At 35.8% G+C, this 27586-nt stretch overlaps 2 protein-coding genes across 5 annotated transcripts; one reads left to right on the top strand and one right to left on the bottom strand.

Annotated features, from left to right (window-relative positions):
- Positions 1–2840: 2840 nt before the first annotated feature.
- LOC133306071 (cyclin-U4-1-like) lies at positions 2841–4988 on the top strand. The gene is made up of 2 exons (XM_061506350.1): positions 2841–3175; positions 4712–4988. Exons 1-2 carry the CDS (start codon positions 2841–2843, stop codon positions 4986–4988), a joined length of 612 nt encoding a protein of 203 aa, XP_061362334.1.
- A 7415-nt stretch (positions 4989–12403) lies between these two features.
- Positions 12404–18996, bottom strand: LOC133306058 (uncharacterized). Of its 4 annotated transcripts, none has more exons than XM_061506335.1 (12): positions 18450–18996; positions 17336–17886; positions 17163–17252; positions 16794–17033; positions 16108–16329; positions 15749–16031; positions 15327–15661; positions 15106–15215; positions 14908–15014; positions 14742–14818; positions 14558–14654; positions 12404–14422 (listed from the first exon to the last, which is right to left on the bottom strand). In XM_061506335.1, exons 1-11 carry the CDS (start codon positions 18748–18750, stop codon positions 14559–14561), a joined length of 2412 nt encoding a protein of 803 aa, XP_061362319.1. In that variant the 5' UTR covers positions 18751–18996; the 3' UTR covers positions 12404–14422; position 14558. The 4 variants fall into 4 exon arrangements, with proteins under 4 accessions (XP_061362319.1, XP_061362318.1, XP_061362320.1 ...); XM_061506334.1 differs by having other exon boundaries at positions 12404–14371; XM_061506336.1 differs by having other exon boundaries at positions 12404–14343.
- Between the last annotated feature and the right edge of the window lie 8590 nt (positions 18997–27586).

Below are 27586 nucleotides of genomic sequence, written 5' to 3'. Positions count from 1 at the left end.
GTGAAACATGATAGGTTTTAATTCAAAATTAGGTGCTACAAGAGGGAAGGTTACTCCCCTCTCTGGTCTGTTTTTAAAAGGAGCAGCCAAAGTTCTAAACTTTTGTTCAGAAGGAATATCTTCATTATTATTGTAAAGTAATACAATATGACAATACAGTAATAGGTCGAGACGTATCCAGAATTAAAAAACTCTATAAGTTTTCCTTATACGTATGATAAATAATAAGGATAAAAGGGGACAAATTTATGTTACAATCAGGGGCGGATTGAAGGAAGGGTTAGCTTTGACTGTCATCTTTTTCTAAATTTTTTTTTATATATAAAATAATATTTTTTAATAATAATAAGATAATAACACTAATAATTAGCTCTTCCTTGAAAAAAATTTATAATAGTTAATATGTCCTATTAGTCTTAATAATATTTAAAATTTTAAAATTTTATTTTCATCATCTATTATAAAAAATTCTGGATCTACCAATAGTTACACTACCTTTTTATTTTTAGTTTGAATATAGTTTATGATAAATATTTGATAAATTTGAGCAAGGCAACTGCCCTCAGAACCTCTCCTTAGCTCCGTCACCTAGTACATATATGCTTGTCTAATACCAAGATAATCATAATTTGCATACTGTTGACATTAATGAATAATGACTCAACTAAATAGCTAACTATCTAACTTAAAAGATAATAGCATAAGATCTCATAATGATAATTTTACAAAAGATTAGATTTGAATAGCTTTTACCCAAAGACATGTTATCCCCCAAGTGTAGGACTATTTACTTTCTTCATTAGCAAGCATCCAAATTCCAAACAAACTGTTTACTGGTTGAGTGACACTGCCAAGAGGAAGAGTTGGTTGTGCCAAATTAGACAACATGCATAACAATGTGGGTCAAAAATCATATAATGTTTTTCTTTCCTAACACGTTAGATTAGATACACATAAAGGTGCCATGCAACAATCAACATTACAAGAAACTATGTAATATACACATTTTAAAAAAACCCAATAATTTTTTTGATTTATAAACATATTAATAGACTATTTGCGGTTAACCTTGCAGATGCTAAATATATAAATCTAAGTTGGATGCTTCCAGGACCTTACATATTAGTGCCTAAACGCTATTACATTATTCAAACTCTGAAATTGATTTTGGGTCACATGAACCAAATCTTGAACACAAACAAACATAACCTCGCTGTTCTGATGTTATGTTAATTATGGGAATGCAAGGAATTAGGAACAAAAGCAGCCTACACTAATGCCGTGGAACAATATAGCAAATCCATGTTGTGTGTATAAGAATCAAAACACATGCTAAGGTCTCCAAAATGTGGGACCCTTACACTGGAGTCACAAATTCGCCACATGTAATCACATGAAGGGTATGGAATGCCATCTCCAATCTCCATGGTCACAAATAAATCACCAGATGAAAACCACAAATTATTTTTGAGACATTAATCCACAATAAACGCACCAGCCCTTCCCTCTTTCACAAGTCAAGTTTTGAAATTAAAGAGGAAATGAAAATCATTACCCATCTCAAAACCCAAAACTTTTCTAGCCGAAAAGTACGCGAACCACCACTTGTGTGCCAACTTGCAAGTCATAATCTTAATTACTAGGGCCACTTTATCAAGAAAAGTACCTACCCTCAAGGAACTCTCTCTCTCTCTCTCAGTATATATATATACATACACTTGTATATCAACTTACACGGTATAAAAATAATAATTCGTACCTAAATCGTAGTAATTGGTTCTACTTAATCGCTAATGAACTAGAGTAATTACAAAGAATCGATGATTAATAATGAGAAAACATTTACACTGATCCAAGTTGATATATATATATATATATATATGGGTTAATATTTTCTCATGTTACATGAGAAAATATTTTTCTCTTACACACAATTCAAAGGTGGAGTTCATTCTATATTTTTTCTCTCTTATCTATTCTCTCTCCTCTCTCCTCACGAAACATCAAATCCTATATATATATATAGGGATAATCTTTTCTCATGTTATAGGAAATAAAATTATCTCATACATGCACATATGTCTGGGGCCTATATGAAAAGAAGAGAGAGAGAGAAAAAAAGGGTTCTACATATTTTTATGTTTGTATAGGAAATAATTTTATCTTCTACAACGTGAGAGATATTAAACATGTATATATATAAGATATGGATATTTTAACTCCAGCATAAGATTTAGAATTCTTACTCCTCATCTTAGTCATTGATTTATATCCATCTAACAATTATTATTTATTTGAAATTAATAATTAATTAATTGGTATAACTCAATAATCTATAACCATTAGATAGACAAAAATCAACTGTAGAAATGTGGAGTCAGACTTTTAAGCCTTATACTAAAATTAAAACATTACTCCCTATATATATATATATAATCAACAATCAAAATTGAGTAACTTATACTTGTGTAAAATATTTATGGGTGCAGTGGATGTCCTTTTAAAGGACACATATTGTGTTTTTTTAGTATCTTACACTATGTTTTACCAATAAGACATAGTTATAATACGAAAAATTGTTTTTTTTTCTCATTTTACACATTAGCTGATGTAACTGGGAAAGATAAAAAATAACTTTTTATATTAACACTATATATTACCGATAAGACATAATGTAAACACACTAAAAGAAAACAAGTTGTATCCTTTAAAATCATAGACCTTTTTTCCAATATATATATATATATATATATATATATATATATATATATATATATATTCCTAGGCTATCCCACGTTAGAATTTCAAAATATTCTTGCACTAAAACTTGGTTAGTATCCATGGGAGAGGTGGAGAGCCCAAGTGTAATGCCAAAGGTTATAACTTTCCTCTCCTCCATGCTTGAAAGGGTAGCTGAATCAAATGATCATAAGCAGAAGCTCCAACACCAGAAGATCTCTGTCTTCCACGGCTTAACTCGACCCAACATCTCAATTCAAAGCTACCTTGAGAGAATTTTCAATTACGCCAATTGTAGTCCATGTTGTTTCATTGTTGCTTATGTCTACCTCGATCGTTTCACTCAAAGACAACCTTCCTTGCCTATCAATTCCTTCAATGTGCACCGTTTATTGATCACAAGCGTCTTGGTAGCTGCAAAATTCATGGATGACATGTAAGTATCTTAATGTTGTTAAAGAAACTTTTAAATTCTGGGTCTCCTTCAAATAGGCCAGAATTCTGAAACTTTGATAATCAGTGATGAATTCTGGGTGTCGCTCTTTTCTTTTCTTAGGAATTTTATGTTGTTTGGTACAACTAATTAGACATAAGCGAAATTATGGTTCAATTGCAATGTTTTTCCTCTGTTCAGAGATCTGTGATTGTTCCTCTTAAATGTTCTTGTTCTGAATTTTTAATTGTTCCAGTACTAGCAGAAAAATTAAATATCTGAAAATCCCAGATGTTGGATTTTAATTTCCCATAGCATATTTTTTTTCTTTTGTTGTATACTTTTCTGACATAAGTTTTATGTTTATAATAATAAATAAATTTTTCTTTAAAAAACTTAATCTTGCTTGTGAATAATACTATGTCCAGGCTGGCTTTCAGTTAAACAGAGACAATCCACCCATGTGACCCCACGAGTTTACTACACAACATTCTTTTAATTAATATATATATATATATATATATATATATATATATATATATATATATATATTTAATGGCTCACATTACTAAAAAAAATTAGAATTCTTAGATATAAGTGAGATCAATGGTCAAAATAGTGAATATAACTTACACTGGTATAAAATGATCGTGACACACACATATATATATATATGGCATATGGGACAGGATCCGTTTACAAACTTTTTTTGCAATTACACTAATGTAGGACCGGTTGTACACTGTGTGATTAATGTAGGACCGGTCCTACATAGTATAGTTTGTAAGAGTTTGTAAACAAAAAAAGTTTGTAAATATAACTTGCCCCTATATATATATGGGAAAAGATATTCTCTACCATTTTAAATTTATTATTCTTACTACTTGATTAGTTACCCTTGGATTAATTTGAAATCAATGATATTTAATTTATTTATTTTCTATTTTTTATTCGTTGATTTCAAATTGATCCAACGATAACCAACCAGATAGTAAGAGTAGTAAGCCTAAAATGATAGTAAGTATAATTTTTCTATATATATCATTTTACATGACTGTAAGTTACATTCTCAATATTGATAATTGATCTCACTTATATCTAATGGCTATAATCTTTTAGCTATGTGAGTCACTGAATACGAGTGAATCAATAATAGAAATTGAGTGAAAAACTTCTTATTTTTACACTGGTATAAGAGTAACTTACAATATGTATATGGAAAAGAATCTTTTAGCTTCAGCGTAAAAATAATAAGTTTTATTTTTCATCACAGTTGTTGATTTTTATGCATCGGTTGTAATTTATTGAATTTTATTAATTAATTAATTATTATTCCTAATAAATTACAACCATTAAATACATAAAGATTAATGATTGAAATGAGCATTAACATTTCTTATTCATTTCTTATTCTTATATCAAACTCAAAAAATCCCTCTCTAAGAAATGTCAATTATTATCGGTGATTTTCTATCAAAAACATTTTACTTGATATTCACCTAATGTTTGCTTTTTTATCTCTGATTTGAAAATCCTCAGGAACTACAATAATGCTTACTATGCAAAAGTTGGGGGAATCACCAAAATAGAGATGAATCTTCTTGAGCTGGATTTCCTGTTTGGTTTAGGTTTTCATTTAAATGTAACCCCTGGCACCTTCGAAGCCTACTGTGTCCATCTCCAAAGAGAAATGTTGTTGATGCAACCTCTAAATTTTGCAGATTCTAGTTTAAGTTTAGGAAAATCACTAAAGGCCCACTTATGTTTCAATGAGGATGAATCTTCCCATCAAAAGCAACAACAGCTAGCTGTTTGATTCCATGCATTTTCTCAGTGCATGGAGTTTGGTTGACTAGTTGTAAATGTAGTGAATCTATTACAGACTGGAAATTAAACTACTTTTCCTTGTGGAATACGCCTACTCCTTTCTGATTATCATTCTTTTTCCTTTTTCTTTTTCATACCTTTCCTTTTTTGGTCTTTTCAATCTCTTAAGTATAGTTAACAGATAATTTTCTCTTTACACTCTCACAAATAATGTCTGGTATATGTTTTAATTTTGTTATAAAGGGGGTTTAAGATTTAGTGTGGAGATTGTATTCAAAAAAAAAAAAAAAAAAGATTTAGTGTGGAGATGAAGATCGGAAAAAATTGAAGGAAAAGCAGCCTCCTTGGGATTCGATGAAGAAATCATAGAAGGAACTTTTTGTCATAGGTATTAAGCAGCGTTCGGTAGAAGATTTTTTTTAGGATTTTCGAAAAAATTAAAAGTGATAATCTTATTTATTCATATTTGGTACGAGATTTCTTAAAAAAATTTGAAAATTTGACTTTTCTGGAATTTTACTTTGTGCGTAAAATTTTCTGAAAATACCGTCCAAGAATGTCATATAGGGGTGGAATTTTAGGATTTTCATGGTAAGGAAAAATTTAATACAACCAAACATAACATCAAGAAAATTAATTCAATATTTTTGGGAATATTTAGAGGCGAAACATAATCAATTTGAATTCGGGACAACTATTCAAAAATTTGGCATACCAAATAACTTTTTGATAACATCCCTACAAAACTCATTTTTCCACTATATTTTTGAAAATCATGATTCTCGGATAAAAAAAAATTCTCTACCAAAAGCCCTTAAAATATTCTTAAGTGACACTTACTGTAAAGAACCTTGGGATACACCACCCCAAAAGCAGCTCAAAGGGTGGGAGTGCCCAAGGCCTTATATCTCAACACGCCCTCTCACGCAAGAGCCCTTTAGGCTAGAAGCGTGGAAATTGCTTAGGCCCATTTTTGATTTTACCTTTTGTGCAAGGAAAAGCCTAACGTGCTTATTAAATTTATGGTGAAATGACTTGTGATCTCGGAAGCCACAGTTTGCATTAGGGTGCACTAGAGAAAAGAATCTATTGTGGAGGTACTATTCTAATGTGGTTAATGTTTTGGAAGCGACGACAGAGTGTGCTATGTGACAGTTGTACACTTGTACTGATTCTTCACATGCGAACACGGAAAATGTGCAATAATGGACAACCAGAACATGTCGGATAGAGAGAGAAAGATGAAAGAGGGTATGAATATGCTAAATAAAGAGTCAATTCAGGTTGACATAACGTGACACGAATATATTAATATGAACATGACATAAATTTTTATTTGTATTAAAACTTTCAACACGAACACAACTCTTAATTTCTTTGAGTTACACAACACGATGTAGATAACATACAAATTGAAATTTATGTAGTCTGGACATGGACACACATCACTACACATTACACAATTACCCTTACATCATAAGATGCAATAGGATGTATATGTTGGTCAAAACAATAAATAACTAAAAGAATACGGGTCATATGCATGTGTTTACATATTGACATGGGATGTGACATGAAATTTTATGTTTCATGTTTTGTTAATACAAACACGACACAAATTTAAATATAAATCAATCCAAATATAAATTTTTGTGTCATGTTAATTTATTGGGTCAAGAATTGACACCCTGCTGCTAAAGGATGCAATTATAATAGGACCACCATTGCCACGTAAGTAATGAAATTTTTCGAAGAAGGGCAAAACTATAATGTAAATTTTTTCTTTCAAATTAAAATTATTTAAATGAAAAAAATAAAAATGAAACTAAGGGAGCGTTTGATTGAGGAGAAATATTATGAATGATAGAGAATGTTATGTATAGGAAAATAGGTGGGAAGTGAAATTGGTAGGAAAATGTAAGAAAAAGTTGTTTGGTTGGAAAAGGTTTTACAGGAAAAATTAGGTAACTTTTGTAAAGTCTATGTTTGGTTGTAAGTAATATATAGATGGAAAAATGCAGTGGGTATTACAAAATTAACCCTAACTGCATAAATTTTTCCATCGTATACAGCAAGATGATGGGCCTTCAATAAAGTAACCAAGCCCATTAATTAGGAATTAGTATATATAGAAGTTTAGGGTGATGTTTATGTTATGCATGTATTCAATTCTGATTTAGTGGGGAAATTGAGAGACTTCTAGGGAACTCTTGAGCCTAGGTATTTGGTTTGAGGGGGAGTTGAGGTTTCTTGGGGTTTATTTTCTGCATATTAGTGTATGTAAAAGAGGCATGGCCTCCATTATCTCTATAATTTCAGTGTTATTTTTCTGGTTTCATCAATTTGGTATCAGAGCATTTCCGGTCTAGGGAGTGCTTTTGGTCCAGATCTACAAAAAAATAAAAAAAAATAAAAAAAATGGAAAACAACAGAATGGAGAGGAGCTTGGATCGATTAGAAACAAGCATGGATCGAGTGGAAGAAGGAATGGATCGAGTTGAAGATGTTGTTCATCAACTTCAGAAAACAATGTGGAAATTAATAGAGCGCATGGATCCTTGTTTTGCAGAAGAAAAAAAGAAAGAACTACATGAAGAACAACTGCAAACAGAGAAGGAAAATTGCAACTCAAATCCAAACAGAAAAACGGAAGAAATTCAAAAGAAATCAACAACCAAATTAGAGATGGAGCAAATCAAAGAAGGAGAAGAGCGAAACGAAATAGACAACGATAGTAGGACTGCAGCCCAGACTTCGCGCAGTGATGCGATAGAAGAGACGTACGACGGCGAGCGGCAGGGAGTAGGATTCCGACGGCATACGTGGGAGAAGGCAGACGAGGTTGGAAGCAGACATATAGGAAGACCGTTTGCTACAACAACCCAAGCAGAGAGGCTCAAAGAAACGGAAGAAGAAAAATGTAAAGAAGAAGATACAAAAAAATTTGAAGAAGGCTACGAAGAAGACGATGAAATCAGAGAGGAGGAAAAGGTTAGGGAATTTGGGTATGGGGCTGAACCATATAACTGGGCCCCAACTGATGATGGTGCAAGGCCCAAATTTAAAAATTATGAGGAACTAAAGGAGCAGGCCACGGTGGTTACTAAAGGAAGCAATTGGCCAAGCAAACGAAATGGGCCGAGTGCTCTACAACAGGGGCCCAATTTTATTACTGGAGGAAATAGGAGTGTTGGGCCACAAAAACGGCCCAATGACACCCATCTTACTATAGGGCAGGGTTCAGGTGCCATGGGTAAGGGGCAAAGGGCTGCACAAGGAAGGTTAATGGAGAACGACAACTACAGTGACCAGAGCGCGAGTTTCCGATGGCTGATGGAGGAGAAAATGGAGGATCGACGGCGGTGCAGCGCGATTGGAAACGTGCAGGGCAGCAACACACATAACACCAACATAGTGACCCAGTCCTTATATGGAAACGCCACAGAAGCTACGTACAACGGCGAGAGGTGGGGAACAAGATGCCGACGACTTACACCGAACGTGATGGAACAGGGGAGGAGGAACCTTGGTTCTAGATGCGATGCACTTTTCTCCGTGAACCACATATACGGTAATCAACAACTTTCGGTGATGTTATTGCGGGCGAGAAGCGAATTCGCAAATTTGGGGAAAGAAGATCTTTCGCACCTCGATCAAGGGAATGACAGGGTCATGCGGTTGAGCGTGCACAGAATCATAGAGGTAATATGTCAAATGCAAGGGGTTGGTGAATTTTTAAAGGGGTGGAGACTGCTTGGAATAGGACATGCAGAGAACGCTAATGATCTACAGGCCATTGCTCGTAAGAGATGGAGTAAGACATCGAGGAAGGGGGCAATAGAATTTTGCAGTGGCAGTTTTTTTACTTCAATCATAACTTGGTCAATATGCTTCAAGCTTTGGGACCCAGGAGGAATGTATCTCACATTACCTGTACTCTTCCCTCACCTTGAGGACAAGGTGAATTTTAGAGGGGGAGTATTGATGGGCCTTCAATAAAGTAACCAAGCCCATTAATTAGGAATTAGTATATATAGAAGTTTAGGGTGATGTTTCTGTTATGCATGTATTCAATTCTGATTTAGTGGGGAAATTGAGAGACTTCTAGGGAACTCTTGAGCCTAGGTATTTGGTTTGAGGGGGAGTTGAGGTTTCTTGGGGTTTATTTTCTGCATATTAGTGTATGTAAAAGAGGCATGGCCTCCATTATCTCTATAATTTCAGTGTTATTTTTCTGGTTTCATCAAGACCAACCAGTTTCGCTATGCTTCTCGCGTTTTCTGCTCTCACCTTCTTCGCTATGGCAGACCCATCACGCTTTCATCACCATTCTCCCATCATCTTCACCTTTCATCCCAACCACTCCATCACCCTCACCTGGTTAAGTTTTTTTTTCTTTCATTATTATTTACCCCACAAAAAAATCATTTTTTTATTCGTTTTAGCTGCAATATGAATATAAAGTTCATTGCTTTAGCTGCTGTTGGTGTTAATCAAGAAAAACCAGCGTCAGATAACTCTGCAAAAGATGGTTCTGGTCAAGGAAAAGAGTCTGGAGGAGAAAATGATCAGAAAAGTGATGATGGGAAACCTGTTCGTGGAGGGGTACGCTGGTCTTTTTTTTGGTACAATCAGTGAGCAAATATGGAGCCACCACAATACCACCTTGCAAAAGGGTTTCTGTGGCCGGCAAAATAAGTACAAATAGATAGGAAAATAAGAATGCCTTGAATCAGAGTTAGCTAGCTAAGTGAGAAAATCCAACACACCAAAAGCTGGTTTCTTTCTTTTATTTGTCATTTATCTATCATTCTGTTGAGAATCCTTCAACCAAACAGCCCCCAAAGGTTTTTATTGATTTTGAAGTGGGCGATTACTAGATACATGGCTAACTTATTAGAAATAATGCTCTCTCCTGAAGATTTATATAAATTTATTCACCTCCGCTATTCCCTCCTTCGCTTCACCACTGGGGTAAGCCACACGAAGTGCAGAAAAGTTATTAATATTGTAGAAGAATAGACCCGTATTAATAACTTTGTTGATACAAATTTTGCCTCATTCATAAGAATGCTTTAGCATTTAATAGACCCATATTATAAACGGAATTCATACTATAATTAGCATATTATTATTATAATTCACATTGCGTCATTGATACAAATTTTATTGACTCATGAAGAGCTAATGCTTCAATATTGTAAAAGTTGATGTTCTATTTACATTCTAATTCTCAAGTTTTGTTGGTCTTTCTTGTTTACATGGGGCAAGTATGAGGCGTGTCCAGGGGAAACCCGTGGCAGGGAACACCACCAATGGGCTAAGCTACACTGACTGTAGCAAGTGGATCCGACACCATGTCTCAACCCAAAACTTTAAGGCATTGGGTTCATGGATCCCTTCCACTTATATACTCTTCACTTAGCCCATTACCAACCAATGTGGGACTCATCACACTTGAATATCCCAACAATCTCCCCCTCAAGTGTGAAACCCACCATTGATTTGCTCCCCCTCAACTGAGTACTCCTGGCCCAAGTACTCAACCTGCCTCCTAGCCAATCATCAGGCTAGCTCGAGCACAACCCGGCTCTGATACCACTGTCAGGCGTGTCTAGGGGAAGCCCGTGGCAGGAGACACCACCAATGGGCTAAGCTACACCAACTGTAGCAAGTGGATCCGCCACCATGTCTCAACCCAAAGCCTTAAGATTTTGGGTTGAGATGTGGTGTCGGATCCACTTGGTGTATTTGGAGTAGGGGTGTTCATCAAACGATCCAAACCGATTCAAACCGCGATAACCGAACCGAAAACCGAAAATCGAACAAACCGAAAATCAAAAAATTGAAAACCGAAAAAAAACCGCAACTTTTATATCTCATCAATTAATTGGGGTTGAACCAAAGAAATAACATAGTCACTTCTCATCAACAAAATTTTATCTGCGTAGAGTTTTATATCTCATCGCCCCCAAAAAAAAATTATATTATCGTTTACTGATACTTTTGTATTTAAATTTTTTTTTACAAAGCCAATATAGATATAAAAGATGTTATCTGCATGAAATAAATTTTAGGATTTTCAAAAAACCGAAAATCGATCCAATCCAAACCGAAAAAAATTGGATTGGCTAATTTGCCGTTACCCAAACGTGAGGATCAACAATGTCTACAACATTCTTCCAAAATTTGTTCAAATTAGGTGTACGCTAGGATGGCTTTTTATTGGGGTTACGTCATTACAAGGTCTTAGCATGCCACAACACTCGACAAAGGGTTACACGTATAAATACGTACAAATGTAATATATATATATATATATATATATATATATATGGGATTTTAGTTTGTCGATTTTAGTTTGTCTTTTAATATGACAAGAAAAAATTTCCTACACACACAACATTTTGTGAGTCCCACACTTTTTAAAGCAACCAAAAAAAAAAATTAAGGCACACAAAACAAAATCTATATAACATTACACAATCACTTTTTCAACAACATAACTCTTATAAAACCTTATATATATATATATATATATATATATATATGGAAACTAAAATTTATTATGACATCATATGATTAATTAAATTATAATTTTTTTCTTAATAAGCCAAATCATTAATAAGTCAATAGCTTTGACACACTATATTCTGACACCAATTGAACGGAAACTACGACAAAATGCAAGTATAATCCATCAATCATTATTGTCATGGTTATTTATAATTGGTTAAATATCTAAATGATGTGGAACATTGAAAATTCCACCTTATATATTTTGTTTTCATATAGGAAAAAATATTATTTTAAACAAAATAACTTTATATCATTTGAAACGATTATATTTTGATGAATCAACAATACTTTCTTTTTCCCGCTCTAATTTTACACAATTATATTCTTTAAAATATCAAACATTTTTCTCATTCATTTAATATTAAGAAGTGGAGAAAGATAACGCAGGCTTTGGAAGATATACAATTTCAGTTTTGCCGTTGACAGAAGTGTACTTTCCAGAATAGTAACAGAACAATGATCCTGCTTTACTATTGTAGATTTCTCAAAGTGATCTAAGGAGAATGTTGCAGTGGGATAACTACCACAATCGTTATTTAAGCATGCTAGTAAAACTGGTCCCAAAAGTTGATAGTCTCGTAACATCGCAAAAATTTGTTAAAATGATTTCGGATACATTTAAGTTTGGCCACGTTGATTTATTATGACATACTTTAAAGAAAACCCAATATTGAACCGACTCATTGTAATGCCTTGATATACAAGGTCATACAATAATGCATATTTGACCACCTTTTATACCAAAGCAAATTTATAACCAACACTATAGTATTGATAAGAATAGTTAATTCCAAAAACATTTTTCAGATAAACAAGAAAACAATACGTTTGAATGCATATCAGCATACAAGTACAAAAGATGCGGAACAAATTGAATTCTGAGAGCAGGACATGGCACTTTACCCAAGTGCTTACAATATGATGCATAAAAGAATCCACGTACATTAACTTGCAAAAACCAAAGTTAGCGTCCAACTAAAAAATAATACTAATAAACTAAAAAAAAAACTGAAGTACACTTCCATGTGCATAAAGGGACGTTACCAAACAAGTGCTTGAGAGCGTTAGACCCTGCAGTTCAGCAGAGAGGCCAAAATGGAAACTAAAACTTAACAAGTCAGCACATACCCTCACCCATGAAAGAATAATTAAATGTAAGTTGTTGACCACATGATGTGAGAACAATGAAAACCATAGTTGACACCAACAACTTAACAAGCTTAATAATCTAAAAAGCATAACCAGCGTGTCAATATCCAAAATACGTGTCATATGAAAGGTAAAATCATATGAAAAATTACCTAATGCGTGACAAAATTCTACTACAGCATGCTATCCGGAATAAAAAAAGGCAAATCCCAATGCACAAGGCCCTCCGACTTGCAAGAATAGAAATAAGGATCGATTATATGTAGCATTACCCTTAAAATTTTGCAAAGAGACTATTTCCAAGACTCAAACTCGTGATCTCTCAATCACAAGAAACAACTTTACCACTGCTCCAAGACTCGCTCTCATTAATAGGCAGAAAAACAGTTTGAAAATCCTAACAAGCTTTGTATTCTTAAAAGAGCCCTCAGCATAACATTCCACAGACAACTGGTTTCAGTGCTGAGACCCCTACCAAAAATAGTAAAGTACTTGCTACTTAACACCAAAAATGAAATAAGGAAGTTGGAAACTACCCACGTAAATAGAACAAAATCATGACCAAATCCACATAAGCATATACTTTGGCACCTGACCAAGTTTTGTTAGTCCATTGTTTGACTTTGGGGCAAGGGTTTTCTAAATCAAGCACAGTAATGGCATACAACCACATGCTAAAGTGTCAACTTCAATAGTTAGTTCCAATTCAGAAACTGTCATTACCAGGTGGGTGACATTCAATCCTTTTCTGCTAATTTACAATCACCTTGAATATTGCATTCCCCAATGATATATTGCACAGGCAAATGGTCTTCCGAGGGTCATGCCAGAGGATATCAACCAATTGCATATAAATAATTGCATTGCAAAATGGAAAACTATGAAGTCAGCTAGCTAAGGAAAGATATTGATGCTTCTTTAGCATCGTCTTGTAGTCCCCCTCATCACAAAATCTCAAAGTAACAAGGCATTCCAGCAACAAATATTACCAGTGCACCAGGCTTTTAACTTTCTTACGATGACATCATATCATAAATCCCAAGACACCAAGTGATATAAATCCACAAAAACTAATCTTTTGACTTTATTAATTGCTGAAATAGAACTCTTTATTACTAGTTTACTTACTAGCTCAACCAAGTCCTGATTAGTTTACTTCTGTTCTGATCACAGCACCATAAAAACAAGTAATCTGAAGTAACTAAACATCTCTTTAGATATTCAAAATAAAGAACCAACTTTTTGTAAAATTCAGCAGGTAAAAAATCCAATAACCCTTAACCAAACAAGTAGCAACTCTAGCCTTCGTCTCTGTCCAAATAAAGGAAGATGGAGCAGTGAGAAATCTTTTAACATTATCCGCCCATGTATGGCATCATAAATCAAGGTTTAATTATACATCACTGCTCAATTCTTCTTTTTCCATCTCTAATTAACTTGAGTCCATACAGCACAAATTCAAGAACTGATAATAAATCCCATCCAGAGAAGATCCAAGATAGCTTGAATTGACATCAGCTAGTTTGTGACAAATTCCAAAAAGAAAGTCTATAAAAAAATGTTCCTTTGTCTCCAAATTGTAGGCATCATAATTTGCATAAGCTTCAAAGGTCATCCTACAGCAGCCACTTTACTATATTAGATCTGTTCACAGACAAATTCACTGGTGACCAGAGTGTTCAACCTTCACCATCCCTTGTGGAAAACATAAGAGACGCCATTTCGAGGATAGAGAAATCTCTCAGAAAAATATATTCACTTATACTGAATGCATCCTCATGTGTTCCACAAAATGCAATGCCAAGAAGTTAAAAGATGACTTACACTTACCTCAATAATAAGATCCGGATCCACCACCACTCATGTAACTGCTACCACCACCCATACCCCTGCCAGAATACATCGATGAATACGAGCTGCCACCAACCTACAACACAGGAATAATAATCGATAAGAATATAACAAAAACATACGCATATGTAACACTACTTTCTATTGAGATTGAGAACATTACATCACTGCCACGAGAAATGTAATCACCACCATAACTTGATGAGTACATGCTACCAACATCACCACCACCAAACGAACCTAACACACAAACCACAATAAAAATGTAAGATGCAAATACAATTCTGATGTTGACAATAACAAATCAGATTATTGGCAACAAAATTCACCTCCACCATAACTCATGCCTTGTCGACTGCTATACATCCCATGTGAATCTTGACCACTAATAGAACTTCTGCTGCCCCCACCATATCCCATACTGGATCTTCCAAGTCTACCAATTAAAATGTAAGGAATGAATTACAAGATAACAATTGGGTTAGGGTAGGAGAAATTCAAAAATCTGAAATTTACATGAAACTAACCTATCACCGTAGGCATCTCCATACTGTGAAGCACTACCACCATAGTCATAATCCAATCGAGCTCTTGATTGGCGAGAACCAGTATCCGCATATCGTGGAGGAACATCATCCTTGATTAGAAATAAAAAGTGAAAATTTCATTTACTAAACTAAGCTCAAATAGAACGAGAAGGAGATTCAAAACAATACAATTAGAAAAAATGTGCAGAAATAATACTAACTATAGCATCATAAGAACGTTTTGAGCCAGATAAAGAATCATAATCACGGGGGCGTCCTTCGCGGTAATTTAGATGAGGAGGTGGTGGTGGAGGAGGAGGCCTCTCAAATCTTTGGCCATAACCATCATCAACATAACCTCTCCTTGGTGCGGCACGAGATGTACTTCTCGGGAGATCAGAGTAGCCAGGACCACGGACTGGATATTCCCTGTAAGATGGTCGTCTTTCAGATGCCACCCTTGAGCCATAATCTGCAGCAACTCTACTTCTTGGAGGTGGCAGATCCTCACGTCGACCATAATCTCTCTTCATGCTACTTTTTGGATATGCAGGAGCTAAAAAGACAATACAGAAGTATATATTGATCATAAAAAAGGGACAAAAAATACAAAATCTGTTAACAAAAATTGTATACCACATACCAGCCTGTCTCCGATCATAAGATCTAGCTGGAGGAGCCATTGGCCTACTTCTAACTGGCATGGACATGACAGGGCGTCTATCTCTCATACTAACAGGCCTGAGTGGCGGAACACGACTTCCGATTCCTCTTACCCCACGGGAAGGAAAACTACGCGGTGCAGGTCGGCTCCATGAAGGCCTAGCCATTATTCCAGATCCGCGACCAGAACGATAGTCCCCATGACTAACATGTTTTCCACGGCCTCTTTGAAGTGGTCTTGACAACCTAGCCCGGACTTTTGCCTGAAAGAAGCTGAAAGTATTATAAAAGGCCCCATTTAACTGTGCACAAGCAATTTATTCAAAAGCAAAGACAGACCTTCTTGTCACCTTCACCCAACTCTGTACCAGTAATGCTTTCAGCACATCTTACGGCAGCATCATGCGAGCCAAATGTAACAAATCCATAGTCCTTCCTGCGCGCAGCTGGCATGTTCCTGGCAAGCTCAACCTTTTCAATCTCTCCATATTTCTTAAGAAGATCTTGGACATAATCTTCATCCCACGAGGGAGGGAGTGCATCAATAAACACAGTTTTAACCTGCAACTTGAACACACATGATCAGCACATATAACAGGTATATTCACAGCTAAACACATGTCAACTACAAGGATAGCTTGTCTGCTCATAAAAAACTACTGGAGCATCATTCTGACCACCCTAAGTGTAAATTCAACCAAATTTGTAGAATTTACTAGATTTTTAATAGAAAACAAGCATAGTTTTAAATTGAGGTTACAATAGCAACTATGTTGCAATTACCAAAACTGCAGAAAACTGCGGAAAAATTCAGCCAATCCAACTACAAGTAAACCATACCGGGTAAAAGAATAAGATTACAACATCAAAATATAGACAGCCAAAAAATTAACCACTATAGGTGTTGGAACCAAGGAGAGATGTTTACAGCAACTCAAATACTTCAAAAAGACCAGAGAACCATACTACACAGGTTCCATTTAAAAACCCCAGGTAAAAACCAAGGAATTTAGATTCAGAAATACCTGTGCCATAATTTCATCACCCGGGTCAATAAAGGAATCTGCAAAAGAAACCTTTGCAGGCTTATCAACTCCAAACACAACATCCCTCTTCTGCAGTCGCTTAAAGGCATCCATAGCATCTGAACGAGAGGGAAATTCCAAAAACGCAAACCCCCTGTTCATTCCTTCATCGTTACTATCTTCTACCAATGTCAAATCCTCAACATTTGTAACTCCATAATGTTTCAACTTCTCCTTTAACTGGCACCATAAATTCCATCAATAGTCAAAAACTCAGCAGATTTAAATTTAGAAAAAATACTATCAAACACAATCCAAGTGTTGAAGGACAGAAGGTGCAAAAAATAGGCCCAAAAAAGTTAAACTTACAGCTTCCTTTTTCCATGTCTTGCATATGTTTCCCAAGTAGAGCGTATCACTGTCCTGACTTGGAGTAACCCCACACTGTTTGCCATTAATCTGAAATTGCCGTATGAAAACATATAACTTAATCCGATAACAGTTTCTAAGTCTACTCTAAAATTGAGAGTATCCAAGATTACCACTGGATTTTTTAGCTCAGCTACAGCTTGTTTTGCTTGTTCAACAGTTTCAAAACGCAAGAATGCAAATCCCTTGTTCTTTTTAGTCTGAGGGTTCATCATCAGCCTAACCTCAGTAACCATCCCAACTTCACTGAAAACCTTCCTCAGATCACTTTCAGTAGCATCCTTGTCTAGACCCCCAACAAATACTTCAAATTCTTTCCGCTTTCGCCTCTCCTTTACAACTTCACGGTGTTCCTCTTCCTCCACATCAGCCAACTCCACATGCTCATGCTCCTCACCAGCACGCTCGTCATACTCTTCACCTTCAATTTCATCATGACCATCTTCAACTTCTTCCTCACCCGTATCACCCTCTTCTTCACCTACATTATCTTCAGCTTCTTCCTCTGCTTCATCTCCTACCTCATGAACCTCATCTTGTTCAATTTCCTTCTCATCGTAATCAACTCCCCCATACTCCTCAGCTTCATACTCGTTATCCTCCAAATCTAAGCGTTCATCTTTTTCATATTCATCTAAGGACTCCTTAACCTCCTCTTCGTCGTCTGTCAAAAAGTAAAGATTTCAAATTATCCCAGTCAAAACAGACTATCTTTTCCAACTTCATGGCATTTGTTAAATTATGGTAGTCCATGTTCCATAACCAATCCTCATCATTACTGGTTAAAACTTTTCCCTGATAGCACGAGGTTATAATACTAAAACATAAAGGAACATAAAAAGAACTCGAACCAAAACAAATTGAACAATAAACAACCACCTTCAATAAGAACCAAACAGGAAAACATAATTACAACTTTTAAATAGTCAGCAAACGCACTCAGGAAAGGATATATCCATCAAAAACTATAGATTCACTAAAGTTTTCCCAACAAAATCAGACTAAGATATTCTCAAGAGAACCAAAACAGTATAAATTTCACAAAGAAAGAACCCCAAGAATACTGATGACCAAATTAAAAACTCAACGAAACCAAAACATAGAATTTTGACAAACCCCATCGGATCTCGGTCTCCAAAGATCCAAATAAAAAAGAAAGAAAGAAAGAAACCCAACAATCTTATGCATAAAAATAATCTTCTGCGTAAAAAAATAAAAGTCACTTACTTTTCACCACATCCAACCCACTAGACACGTGTGCCGCTTCTTCCATAGCCTCTGGAGCCATTTGATTCATATCAATAGACTTGTCCTCAACAACAGGTTTCTCTTCCACAACAGGTTTCTCCTCAATAACAGGGTTCTCTTTGACTTTTTGTTCCTCCTCCTCTTCAACAACCGATTTCTCTTCAAGCTTCACAACCTCTTCCACAGCTTCAGGTTCCTTCTTCGGGGTACCCCTTGTTCCTCTACCACCCCTCTTCGCACCACTCGACGCAGCCCCTCTCTTCACCGTTCTAGGAGGCATTCTGTACGCAACCCTGACAACAATGAAACAAAAACCCTAGATTTCACAAGCGAAAATCGCGCAACCTTTTTTCCGATCAGAAAACCCTAAATTGAACCCTGATTTTACGATATTGAAGAACCGAAACCCAACGAGAGCGTCTCAATCGAAGTCAAAATCGAAATTTAAAGAGAAAAAATTGGGAATCGAAAGGGCTGATGAAAACCCTAGAGAGTTGAGAATCTAAGATGAGGTCAGGAAAAAGCAAAACCCTAAATAAGTGAGAGAAGAGGAATTTATACAATGAATAGAAAAAGGAAGAGTAAAATATAAAAGTAAAAAGGCAGGAACCGACTAAATTATTTTTTCTAAAAATATCAAATAATTTAATTTTCAAAAATAATACCAAAATAATTCAATGAATTTTGCATGATTATTTTTTTTTCCAAATATGTAGCGAGGTACTGGATGTTGAGTCACTGGTTCACTCAGTGGGTCACTGGTTTAATCAGTGGGTCACTGGTTTAATCAGTGGGTCACTGATTTAACCGCATAATCCGGTAATTATATGTAATTTTATAATTTATATTAAAAAATTATAAACATATTCAAATATCTAAAAAAATATAAAAATTTCAAATATTTTAATATAAAAAATAATAAATCACATATTATTATTAATAAAGAATCAAATAAAAATATAATAATCGTGATACGAGACTTTAGGTTCAGAAAATGACATCTTTAATTATAAATCAAATCAAAAATTTCTCTGCATAGTGCATAATTGAGATAATTTTAGTGTTGTAGGTACGTAACTTATGTAAGTCAATAAGCAAAAAATATATTCAAATATGTTCATTATGTTTTTTTTTTTTAAAATTGGAATTTTTTTTTTGGACCGGGCCAGGTCATCGGGCAGGTTTTCATGAAAACCGACAGGGTCAGACCGGATCGCACTAGTTCTGATGCATGGTCGGTCTGTTGCTTCAACCGAACCAGTTATATAACCGAGTTACCGATTCTCGGTCAATCTGATTTTATTAACACTGGATGGTAGTGTCCTATAAAAGATGTGAGATCAGTTCAGCATGAATAATGTGAAATTTGAAATGTAATTAATTTATAAACTGTTTTTTTTTATAGATTTTATAAACTGTTTTAATCGATCAAAAGTTGGTCAAATTAAGGGAAAATAAATATTGTTGTAAGAAAATTCTAATCTCATGTCATATATATGTTAAGTGTGAAACTCACTTATTTAAAAAAAAATGGCACATTTTTTATGATATGTGTAGAAAGAATTTATTTTCTCATGCAACATGAGAAAAACAAAGCCCTTCAATTAATCCCTAACCTATGATAATTACATTAACAAGCTATTTCAATAACATGTTGTCAAGTTTTTTTTTTGGTAAGCTGTTGTCAAGTTATTAATTAAATACTCGTCATTTTTCACCAAAAAAAATAAAAAAATACTCGTCATTCATTCATTTGTTCCTCGTGTTATGATATTATATAACTTTTAGAAGTACATAAATTTTTAAAAAAAAAAGAAGCTAAACATACTCGACTCTTGTCGTGCTTTATTTCTTTTAAGAAAAAATTATTTGTTTACTTGCGTTATTTTACTCACAAAGATGTGGGGTTCACATTTTTATTTTCATTCTTTTTTTTCATAATTTATCTATTTTTCTCACTTAAAATAACATAACTTTACATCCTTTAAAATGATACACATTTTTTCTTTAATTCAATGTGTTTCACATTTTTTTTTGCCATACTATTCACAAGGAGCCTCGTAATGCACCTAATTGGGCCTCATGATGCTCCCATTATATTGTTACAATCCAAAGGATATAAATATCAATTACATTCCAAAAGGCTTGATTATTAACATTAAGTAGTTGTAATTATAGTAGTTAAAATATTGATTTATCACTATGATTTTACATTTTTATGATTTTTTTATGTTACGATTTTATGTTTTACGATTTTTTATTCTTCTTTCGATTTTACATAAAATCTCGATTTTAACTACCTTAGTTGTAAGGCATAGGGTTTGAATTATACATGTCTCGGTTTATATGGTATATTTTTTTAAATTAAAAGTTACTTTTAAACTAAAATAAAAAAAGCTCAAAAAATAAAATAAAAAGTTATTTAATAATTATATAAAATTTCAATTATTTATTAAGACATCAATGGTTATATTTCAATAACAAAACTTGTAAAATAAAAAGGCTTTAATGTTTCTATCGTAAATGTAGATAAAATATCTACATTCGCTCCCAAAACGACGTCGTTTTGGGTTGAAAAATTAAATAATTATAATAAAAAAGACTATTATAACCCTGAAATAAATTATAATTACAAATATACCTTGATTTTCGCCTTAAAATGACGTCATTTTGGGCTCAATGTAGATAAGTTATCTACATTGACTATAAGAAAAGCGAACCCAAATAAAAAAGAAAATAATAGTCATTTGAATTGCTAACTATCAATTTATAAATTGATACGTTTCAGTAAGTACGAGTCATTATAGGGTGAAACCCGGAATTTTAGCTTTTCAATATCTTTAATATTTTTGTCTCAAGAAAGATGACATCATGAGTTCTTACAATTTTTCGGTTGATTGGATCTCAAAATAAGGACCTAAATCACTTCTTGGGGAATCGAAGTATATTCATATTTTTGTTTTAGCCTTACCCTAGAATTTTTTTGGCAACCTAGCATGGGATAACATGCTACAAACCTTTTCTTTAATGGTTAGGTTTCTTTGTTTTGATACTTCATTTAAGTAGGGTGTCTTTTCAATTTTAATTTTTGCCATGCTGCAGTAGAATTCGAATGGGCCTTTGTATTTGCCCCCAGTATCAACTCAGATAGTCTTCAACTTCTTCTTAGTCTCTCTTTCAACTAAGACATGGAATTCTTTAAAGGCATTGTAGCAAGCCCAATTGATAACATTCCTCAGAGTCCAATTCACCAAGACACTGAGACTAAGAGGACCAAACGTATTACGAACCGGCCCAAACACCTTAATGACTTTATAATGGGTTAAGGTCTTTTGGGGTTGTTGGGCTGAACAACTTGTAATGCCAATGCATCATTCCAAGGCTTGTTTGGAATCAGAATATAAACAGAAATTAAAAAGAATAGAAAATATAGAAAATTGTTGGACAATTCTCCTTCTCTTTGATTTTCTCTCTCTTCTAACTACCTTATTCTCAATTTCATCATCTTCCTCCCTACAATCTGGTGCTTTCATTGTTGTATCTCCTCCTATGGCTGATAACACTAGGATGAGAGACTTACAAAATCAATTAAATGAACAAAACAACAACTCGTTACTGCAGAAATCCGATTACAATTAACTGAGAATACCACTAACCAGCAATTCACAGCTTGGGAAGTGGCTCATGACCGACGATTCACTGCTATTGAGAACCAACAAAATGAACAGTTTGAGGATATGCGCACTGACCTAGAATGTTAACTCCAACAGCAGCCTCACCATGGCGTCGTTCATCATAATGGACGTCAACCTGGCATTCTCGGTCCAGGACCTGGAGGACGGTCTTCGCGGATAGATCTGCCTCGATTCTCTTCGGGGGACCCTAATCGCTGGCTTTTTGCAGTTGAGAGGTACTTCTTGTATTATCCTTCAATCCGACCAAATGGTGACACTTTGTTGTGCTCGACCAAATGTTCCCATGTCCCGTTACTCTTACAGACTGAACTTTTCTCTGTGGAACTATTTGTCATAGACCTCAAAGGTGCTGACATGGTCCTTAGGGTACAATGGCTCGCCACATTGGGCCCCATTGTTACAGATTACAAACAACTCACAATGTCCTTTACCCATGGCAATGCCAACGTCTTGTTGCACGGTGCACTCACCATAGACCCTGCTGCTATTTCTCCAGCACAATTACATCGGTTGGTAGCCCTGAACTCAGTTTCTTCATGTCACATGTGCTTCACTACCTTAACAGATACCACCTCTCCACAGCTGTTTCTTGGTGATCAGCTGCTTACTTGACAACCACATGACCCGACCGTTCAGACTTTACTTCATAACTTTGCTGATGTGTTTGCTACACCTCTTTCCCTTCCTCCTGACCGTCACTACAACCATAAGATTATCCTTCAATCCGACACTAAACCAATTCAGGTACGGCCATATCGCTATCCTCATTTCCAAAAAATGAGATTGAGCGTCTGGTAAAGGAAATGCTTGCTGGGGGACTTATCCGGGCCAGCCAATCTTCTTTTAGCTCACCAGTTCTGTTGGTGAAAAAGAAGGATGGTACCTGGCGCTTTTGTGTGGACTACAGAGCCTTAAATGTTGTGACCGTGAAGGACAAATTTCCAATTCCCACGATTGATGAGCTATTGGATGAATTACACGGCGCCACCATTTTCTCCAAATTGGACTTGCATTCTGGTTATCACCAGATTTTGATGGATCCTTCGGATATCCATAAGACCGCCTTCCGTACACACCACGGTCATTACAAATTTGTAGTAATGCCGTTCAGCTTATCCAATTCTCCTTCAACATTCCAGGCCACCATGAACGGGGTTTTCTCTGAATTTCTACGCCGTTTTGTAGTTATTTTCTTTGATGATATTTTGGTCTACAGTGCTTCTTTACAAGATCATGTTCACCATTTGTTCCAAGTTCTACAAGCATTGCGCAGCAACTCCCTATATGCAAAAATTTCCAAATGCTCATTTGCTCTAACTTCCATCAGTTTCCTCGGACACATCATATCTGGTAGTGGAGTTGCACCAGACCCACTGAAAATACAAGCCATTAGAGATTGGCCATTGCCGTCTTCTCAAACTCATGTTCGAGCTTTCTTGGGGCTTTCGGGATACTATAGACGCTTCATCAAAAATTATGCGTTGGTAGCAGCACCATTATCCGATTTGTTAAGCAAATCGGGTTTCATGTGGTCCCCTGCTGCGCATGAGGCTTTCCAGAAGTTGAAGTCTTTACTTACAGATGCCCCTATACTGGCTCTTCCTGACTTTTCACTCCCATTTATCTTGGAAACGGATGCCTCCGGTATTGGGTATAGGTGTTGTGCTTCTCCAAAACAACCATCCAATTGCTTTTTTTAGCAAAAAGTTGTCCTCCATCATGAAGAACAAGTCCACGTACGTGAGGGAAATGTTTGCTATTTCAGCAGCCGTGGCAAAGTGGAGGCAATATTTACTGGTTCTGAGTTCATTATTCGGACTGACCACCGTAGCTTACACCATCTCATGACCCAAGTAGTCTAAACACCGGAGCAGCAACTATTTCTGGCAAAGTTACTCTGGTTCAACTTTACCATCCAATATAAGTCAGGCAAAGCTAACATTGTCACAGATGCCCTTTCCAAGCAGCCCGATGTTGAGTCCATTCCACCAGATACCCATTTCACTGTCTTGTCCGGTCCCTCTTCAAATTACTCTATCACATTGCGATCCGAATTGCAGAAAAATCCCTATACCTCACAACTTTTGCAGGACATTCCACATCACCCAAACTCATGGCCTAACTGGCGGGTTCAGGTTTCCTTGCTTCTTTGCAACAACCGTATTTTTTTGCCCACTGGATCCAGTTTAATTCCACAACTGCTCCAAGACATGCACTCCTCAATTCAGGGCGGTCATTCTGGATTTAAAGCCACATTTCACCGCATTTCTGGTTCATTCACCTAGAAAGGAATCAAAAAGGATGTTAAAGAATTTGTCAAAAATTGTCCTGTGTGTCAAAAGATTAAGCCTCAGAACCATGCACCTTATGGCCTGCTGCAGCCGATCACTCCTCCTGATTCACTTTGGACAAATTTATCCATGGACTTCATCACTCACTTGCCACAGTCTCATGGTTTCACAGCCATTCTGGTGGTGGTAGATCGTTTTTCAAAGGGTGGCCATTTTACAGCTCTACCTTCTACTTACACAGCTGCTCTGGTAGCAAAGGTTTTTTGGGAATCAGTGGGTAAATTACACGGTTTCCCTCACACTATCATCTCTGACCGCGATCCACTCTTCTTAAGCACCTTTTGGCGTACCCTGTTTCAACTACAGGGCACATCCCTGCGTTATAGCACTGTTTACCACCCTCAATCTGATGGGCAAACGGAGAGGGTAAACCGGTGTCTCCAACAATACCTCCGAGCTTTTACTCATAACCACCCAAAGATCTGGTCCAAATATCTCAGCTGTGCTGAATTCCATTTCAATACATCATTCAATCGGTCCACTGGGATGACCCTTTTTGTGATCACTTTTGGCCGCAAACCACCAAATCTCCTTGCTTACACAATGGGGACCTCTTCTGTGGATGCTATTGACGCTGATATCTCCACCAGATCTCAGATATTGTGCACCTTAAAAGAAAACTTGTTCAAATCACAAAACGCCATGAAGGCATATGCTGATCGCAAGAGAAAAGAGATGATTTTTACCGTTGGCGACTGGGTTTTGCTTCGTCTCCAGCCTCACCGTTAGTTGTCCCTAGCTCGTTGTTCTTCACAGAAACTAGCATAGCGTTTCTATGGTCCGTATCAGGTGCTCGAAAGAATTGGCCAAGTCTCTTATCGTCTTCTACTACCCGAAGAATCTAAGATCCACAACGTCTTCCATGTATCTCTTCTTCGGCCCTTTCATGCTGAGAAACCTCCACCCCACCAGCAACTTTCCCCGCAGTGCTCTGAAGGACCACCTCTTCACTGTCCGCAAGCGCTGGTAGCAAATCGCTCAATTTGGCGTCAAGGGCAAGAGATTCCCCAAGTGTTGGTTCAATGGGAAGGCTTATCTCCCGATGAGTGTACGTGGGAAGATAAATTCACCGTGGCTCCAGCGGTCGACCATCATCACCACCCCACCATGAAGCTTCCTACTCCCAAAAGTTGTGATCTTTTGTCCCAGCCACTACCCCAACCTCTTCTTTCACCGGAGAAGACACCCACATCTCCATTAAGAGTACAAGACTCTGTTTTTTCTCCCCAAGACAATGAGACACCCGTCCTTCCCCATTTGAACGGTCCACTCAAATTTTCCCACGTGGAAAGTGGCCTCCCATCAATCCCATCTAAAGACAGCAGCTACCTGACACACCCCAACTCATCCCCAGTTCAACAGCATGTCCTCACTGTGGATTCTTCTACATCACATGGCCCAACGCACATCGCGGACGATGCTGCCTCTCAAGGAAGGGCGATTATAGCAAGCCCAATTGATAACATTCCTCAGAGTCCAATTCACCAAGACACTGAGACTAAGAGGACCAAACGTATTACGAACCGGCCCAAACACCTTAATGACCTTATAATGGGTTAGGGTCTTTTGGGGTTGTTGGGCTGAACAACTTGTAATGCCAATGCATCATTCCAAGGCTTGTTTGGAACATAATATAAACAAAAATTAAAAAGAATAGAAAGTATAGAAAATTGTTGGACAATTCTCCCTCTCTTTGATTTTCTCTCTCTTTTAACTACCTTCTTCTCAATTTCATCATCTTCCTCCCTACAGGCAACCACCATGCTACCTTGTCAAATTTCCATCTTCCAAAACCAAAATAACTCATCATCCTAATGTCATCAAGCCCCCTAGCTGAGATAAGATTGAGGTGCATGTCTGGCACATGTCTAACCTCATTTATCATAAGTTGGCATCCTACTTTAATTGTGAATGTAACTTCACCTATTTCAACAATCCTACTAGTAACTTGGTTTCCTATCTTCATGACTCCAAAGTCGTCACTCTTGTATAAGGAGAAAAAGCACTTGTGTAGAGTAACGTAAAATAGAGCTCCAAATTCTACAATTTAGGAACAACCATCATAAGCAACATTTAAATAATTATCCTCACCTAGCAAGATGTTAGCCTCAGCATTGGTAGCCACATTTGTGGTACTTTTGTCATATTTCTTCTTCGGATCTATCTAATTTGGCTTAACATTCCCACAATAGAAGTAGGTGAGCTTAGTCTTTGGCCTCGATTGTCCTCTTGACTTGTCATGCTTAAAGAGGCTTTTATGAATGTACTTTCTATCATAGCAATCACCTTATTCTTTGGGATCTCTCAAGCCTTCACATTTTTGCATTCAGGCCTCTCAGCACTTAAGATGGACTCATAAAGATCGTTGCAGTACAAGGAATCTTCCATCATTGATTTCCAATGCGAATAGTTTTTCATTGAAATCTATTTTGTAGAATAGTTTTTAATAATAGATTTTCAGAATAAAAGAATAAGAAAAGTTGTATGGTAAACTTGTTTTGAATAAATTTTGAAAGTTAAAGAACAAAAAAAGATGCCTGGTAAATTCATTCTAAAACATGTTTTTAAAACAAAAAATGAAAAAAAAAACTCGTTCCATTGGTAATTTTTTGTTAACTTATTTTAATAATTTCTTTAATTATATGTAAAACTAAGATATACTTTTAACAAAAAAAAAATCTTTTTTTTTGTAAGTAACAAATCTTTTTTAAGACCAATGCCAATCATATTACAATTTTATCATTTTAAGTTGTTATCTTCCACAAGATTACTATATAAGTTGCTATGTGCCAATTCATTATAATTATAACAAAGGGTTCGCTTTTTCTACAGTCAATGAAGATAACTTATCTACATTGAGGCAAAAATCAATGTATTTTTTGTAATTATAATTTACTTTAGGGTTATAATAGTCTTTTTAATTATATTTTTTTAATTTTTTAACCCAAAACGATGTTGTTTTAGAAGCGAATGTAGATAACTTATCTATATTCGTTGTAGAAACATTAAAGCCTATAACAAATCAAAGTTAATCTAATCAAAGATCAATAACATTTAATAAGCAGCACAT

Source organism: Gastrolobium bilobum, unplaced genomic scaffold, assembly GCF_033153095.1.
Source record: "Gastrolobium bilobum isolate Gb01-03AN ecotype WA unplaced genomic scaffold, APGP_CSIRO_Gbil_v1 utg6539, whole genome shotgun sequence".
NCBI classification, from domain to species: Eukaryota; Viridiplantae; Streptophyta; class Magnoliopsida; order Fabales; family Fabaceae; genus Gastrolobium; species Gastrolobium bilobum.
This window is presented reverse-complemented; position numbering and strand designations above follow the sequence as displayed.

What these genes read in the sequence shown, in the direction of transcription:
- LOC133306071 (XM_061506350.1), top strand. Translation starts at nt 2,841, where the DNA reads ATGGGAGAGGTGGAGAGCCCAAGTGTAATGCCAAAGGTTATAACTTTC. An exon ending in GCAAAATTCATGGATGACAT is followed by an intron (nt 3,176 to 4,711) that starts GTAAGTATCTTA and finishes GAAAATCCTCAG; the next exon opens with GAACTACAATAATGCTTACT.
- LOC133306058 (XM_061506335.1), bottom strand. Translation starts at nt 18,750, where the DNA reads ATGCCTCCTAGAACGGTGAAGAGAGGGGCTGCGTCGAGTGGTGCGAAG. An exon ending in GTGATGAAATTATGGCACAG is followed by an intron (nt 16,330 to 16,793) that starts GTATTTCTGAAT and finishes TTCAAGTTGCAG; the next exon opens with GTTAAAACTGTGTTTATTGA. An exon ending in TGGGTGAAGGTGACAAGAAG is followed by an intron (nt 16,032 to 16,107) that starts GTCTGTCTTTGC and finishes AGCTTCTTTCAG; the next exon opens with GCAAAAGTCCGGGCTAGGTT.